The sequence below is a fragment of the Erythranthe guttata genome, chromosome 5, assembly GCF_056151865.1.
Source record: "Erythranthe guttata isolate IM_541 chromosome 5, IM_541, whole genome shotgun sequence".
NCBI classification, from domain to species: Eukaryota; Viridiplantae; Streptophyta; class Magnoliopsida; order Lamiales; family Phrymaceae; genus Erythranthe; species Erythranthe guttata.
Window position 1 is genome coordinate 4277650 of NC_142537.1, and position 4764 is coordinate 4282413.

Consider the following 4764-nt stretch of genomic DNA (forward strand, 5'->3'; position numbering starts at 1 on the left):
TTATAAAAGAGAGACATTTTTTTCCCACACCTTCAATATCTCAATTGCAGTACAAATAAACAATAAAATAATAATAATAAGAAAGGAAAATAAAAAATAAAAAAATTACACAACGGCAACCCAAACGCCTGTGGAACAAGAAGCCTTGACAAACTACAACTTGAAACCAAACCATTCACAACCTCCTACGTTAAAAAAAAAAAAAAATACTCGTGTACAAGAAATCCAGAAGAAAATCCAGAATTAACTTCTAAACCCGAAAGCAGACCACTTCTTCGAAGTTGTTTCTTTCTTGGTCCTTTTTGAATTAGGATCGATCAGATTTTCGAGGGATTTAGCCTTCTTGTTACGAGACCTGCCAGCTTCTTTCAATAGTTCAGCTAGCCTTTTCTTTTCATCGTCGAAATCCGGATTTGCTGTTCCGAGTTTCTCTTCTCGCAGTTTAAGTACATACTCCAGAATCTCTATTGCATCTTCGATTCTGTATAGTTTCAAACGAAGATTTATCAAATCTGGTTTTCCCATCAAAAGCATTGTACTAAAGGAAAACTAATATAATAACTGAGTGCTGCGAAACATTTCAAAGCAACAACTTATTGAAAGGGTTTTGGTGGATAGGCGAAACTCTATCAATGTTCAAATGGGGTGGGACTTCCTCAAAAAGGTTTGGATCCGCAAGTGTTCAAAACGCTGGGACCCTTTATACTTCAAAAGATGACAAGGGGTGTGTAGCTAAGTGGAGCTCGAAATAGAAATTCGAATTTGGAGGGCTCAAACTCGAGCTCTATGAGTTACAAGTCAAGATCCACGAGCCTATTCTTTTGGAGCTCAAGTTCAAACTCACAAGCTGCCTCACGAGCTTTCAAACAGTTAAAAATGAGTTCAAACTTGTCTCCTCGGACAGCTGGAGCTCGTGAGCTAAAACAAGAAACTCAAATTTGAGCCGGTTTATTTCATTTAAACCACTTACAGTGCAATTTGCCGTAAGATAACACACACACACACACACACACACACACACACATATATATATATATATATATATATATATATATATATATATATATAGCACTTAGATAAAATAGTTGTATAAAAATTCAGTATTTGGACTATCGGGGTAGATCCTATTCTTGAGGTTTGAGCTGTTTGCAAAAAATCCTTTCATTACATATAGCGCCCCTAAGAAATTTGTTTCTATCGTGCATTTGAAAAAAAAAAACCGCCAAAGAGTCATTTTTAATATGTCAAGGAGCTATCTGTAATTTAGAAACTCACAAGGGTTTCTTCGTAAATAGTCCAAATCTCAAGGGTAATGTCTATAGTATACCCTTTTATCTATTTTATCGTCAAGTGAACAAACAAAATCTTGGTCCCTAACAGTAAAAGAAATATTTGGGAGTTTCCTTTGCTAATCTTAAAATATGAAAAGAAACTCAAGTTAGAATCTTAATAGATGATTTTTACCTTCCCATAGCATCATAGGTAGCGGCAAGATTGCTATACACACCGAGAGTGTCCTGATGGCACGGGCCGCACTCCTGCTCCAGTATCTCTCTAGCTTCCTCAAACAGCTCCGCGGCCTCGTCAATCTTGAACAACTGCACGCAAGCCAATCCCATTTGGTTCAGCACAACTCCAAAAAATGCAGACTTTCTTTCTCCACTCCCTCTCAGTTTCGCCACAGCAGTTTCGAACGACCCCCTCGACTCTTCATACCTCCCAACCATATAAAACATCACACCCGTCCTCGCTTCAATTCCAGCTACCGTACTCTGCTGACCTGGCTTATCCTCCAACAGCTTCATAGCCTTTTGGAGTAGCTTCAAAGCTTCTTCGGGTTCGTTAAACAGCTCGTAAATAGCCGAAATTTCAGTTAACCCGCTAGCAATCTCTTCTGGGGTTGTTCCAGGTACGGGTTTTCCATAAATTCTCAAGGCATTTTCACAGTAAGATCGTGACTCTCTGATTTTGCCTGTCTTGTAGTATAAATCGGCGAGGCGTACGAAGACTGAGGCGACAGAAGGGTGGTTGTCGCCTTTGGAGGATTTGAAGACAGTGAGTGCTTTCTGGTAGGAAAAAACGGCCTCGTCGAAGCGTGTGAGTGATGAGTAGATGTTGCCGATGCTGACATCGATTGAAGCTACCTCGGTCTCTTGACCATTGGCAATCATAGCCATGCTGGCAAGTACAAGGTGCTCCAAGGCTGATTCATAGTCTCCTTTGGCTTCGCATATGAGAGCCATCAGTCGGCGGTCAGCCGCTTCCTCGAGGGAGGCCGGTGGACTGTGCACGCGGTGGATTTCGAGAGTTTTCTTGCACAGATTGTCGGCTTCATCAAATTGCATGGCTTGGACGTGGGCCTCGGCCAAATATCTGCAATTTCGGTATCAACACAATTGTCATCAGAAGCAAGCAAAATATTAGTCGGGACTGATAGTTTGAACTTATCAGTTTCTTTACTATTTTTTTCAGTTAAACAGAAGTATCAAAAGACTCGACTTTTTTCATCTTTTACGGACAAGATGAAGTAAAAGCGTATGATATAACTACGAAATGCATAGAACAAGAATATAAGATACTATTTGTGTCGAAAACCAAAAGGTACAAAGCTAATCCTGTTGCCAGGAAAAATGTTCAAGGCTTTTAAGCCAAATGTCAAGTACCAATACCTTACCACATTCAAGAATCATATTTACTAATTAATGTAATGATATTCAGCTAAGTATTTAACAATCAAAGAGAATATTTAATCTTTTATTTAGAAATACATCAGGTACATTTCAGACTTGGGAAAATTTAAAGAAAACAACACAAGTATACCGGCAAGTTCAGGTTTTTAATTTTAACAAAACTTTGGCAGGACTTAAGATCTTGCATTACAGTAATCAGTAATGTCATATATAATAAACATATAATAAATAGTAAGTATACATGGATCACATAGAATAAGCTGCATCTTAGAAAGTAATACATGGCCCAGATTTCCTGTCCCACTAATAAATAATTTAGTTTTTAGTTAAAAGAAAAGCCCTGGCATGTAATGACTTGTTGCCATTCATGACGATTTTGAAGGCTAATTTAACAGAGACAAGAATATAACACTCAATTTCAAGAACTTAAATTTTAAATTATAAAAATAAAAATAAAAAAGCAGAATCGAATTGTACGGTGATTAATTGAATAATTATAATTAAAAAAACAAGTAAAAAGATTTACCTGCAGGTTTCTGCAACTCTTGGATCATTATCCCCCAAGGCTTCCATCTGTATCTTCAACCCTTCCTTGTAGCAATCAATCGACCGATCCAACTGTCCAAGCATGGAATGCGTGTCTCCCAACTGCATATACCCCGAGAACGCGGCCAGTGCGTGATCCGCACCTCTCGGAACCTCCGGAACCCTAATCGCCCGCTCCAGAACCGGCACCGCCTCCTCGAATTTCCCCAGGCTGCAGTAAATCGCCGCCACCACGTGCAAGCTCATCGCCAAATCCAGGCTCGGCTCGCCCTCGGCGGCGCACTTCTCGAAGCTCTTGGACGCGCGCAGCGCGTAGTCCAGTGCCTTGCTCGGGCCCTCGCCGGACGCAATCGTGTCCCTGGCCAATTTCAGCAGGAACGGGCCGAGATCCGGGTTGTCGAGCGAGGACTCGTTAATCAGCGTCTTCTCCGGCGGGGATTTCTTCTTCGCGGAGCCCCGATCCGGCGAGGGTTTGGCGCGTGAGGTTGACGGGGAAGGCGACGGCGGTCGGCGCGTGGCGGGGGAGCTCGACTTAGCTTCGGATCTGACGGTTTCCGGCCGGATCGGAGTGTGCGGCGGCTCCTCCGGTACCGCAATTCGCAGCGGCGGAGCATCCGGCGGCGTTTTAACTGATACTAAGCCCGGCATTTTCGGAGAGTGGATGCGGAAAAATGAGAGGTTGGAATCTTAATAGGTAAACAGATAAATAATTAATTAGAAGAGTTAATTATGGAGTGATATTTAATAGAAGACACCATTATCAAATGTTGCTGGTGAGGATGGTGGCTTGACTGACTGTGGAAGACAAACTGAAAGACAACGAAGAGAGAGAAAGAAGAGAGAGAAAGAAGAGAGAGAGAGAGTCTACGTAAAAGATTTACAACTGGTGGCGCACTTTTTATGTGATTTATTTATCTGAGGAATGGGTCGTTGTTTGCTGTGTGTGTATTTTTGGTGTGGGAGTGTGTGGATAAGTCAATACCATAGATACTATGTGAACTCCTGAAAAATAATTAGGAAAATCTACATTATTTTTTCTTACTAGTATTTTTTTTTTTTTGCAGTAAAATATTAGACAAACATTTAATTGAATAATGGGTATATTCTATATAGGCAAACAAAATAATAGAACAACTTAACTGGTAGACATATTATTATTGAGTTAATTCCACTTTGAACCCTTTAGATATAGCATTTCGTCACTTTGCATCCTTAGAAAAATTTAATATAGCGTTTTGCACCCTCAGAACACAATAAACCATTCGAATTGCATCATGGATTCAATTTTTCATAGTTAACGGGCAATTTCATCTTTTATGACTTTTTTTTTGGTGAAATTTTTTTAACATACGAAATGCAACAATAAAAAATTTACTCACTAAATTAATTTAAAGCTAGATCTTGTTCTCACAAGAAAGAATAAAGTATAATATATTTTTTTCAACATTCGATAAGTAAATCGTTTATTATAGTTTATTGAAGAATTTGTTGGAATTATTTATATAAATGAAAATGGGTGAAGGAGATT

General features: G+C 39.7%; 1 protein-coding gene across 1 annotated transcript; it reads right to left on the reverse strand.

Annotated features, from left to right (window-relative positions):
* Positions 1 to 4204, reverse strand: KLCR1 (Tetratricopeptide repeat (TPR)-like superfamily protein). Its single transcript, XM_012986656.2, has 3 exons — positions 3217 to 4204; positions 1465 to 2373; positions 1 to 481 (listed from the first exon to the last, which is right to left on the reverse strand). The coding sequence occupies exons 1-3, from the start codon at positions 3882 to 3884 to the stop codon at positions 244 to 246; spliced, it is 1815 nt and encodes a 604-aa protein (XP_012842110.1). The 5' UTR covers positions 3885 to 4204; the 3' UTR covers positions 1 to 243.
* Positions 4205 to 4764: the final 560 nt, after the last annotated feature.

Excerpts from the sequence above, each read along its gene's own strand:
- KLCR1 (XM_012986656.2), bottom strand. The coding sequence starts at position 3,884 with ATGCCGGGCTTAGTATCAGTTAAAACGCCGCCGGATGCTCCGCCGCTG. Across the intron at positions 2,374-3,216 it reads AGAGTTGCAGAAACCTGCAG|ATATTTGGCCGAGGCCCACG; the intron begins GTAAATCTTTTT and ends CCGAAATTGCAG. Across the intron at positions 482-1,464 it reads ACCTATGATGCTATGGGAAG|AATCGAAGATGCAATAGAGA; the intron begins GTAAAAATCATC and ends GAAACTATACAG.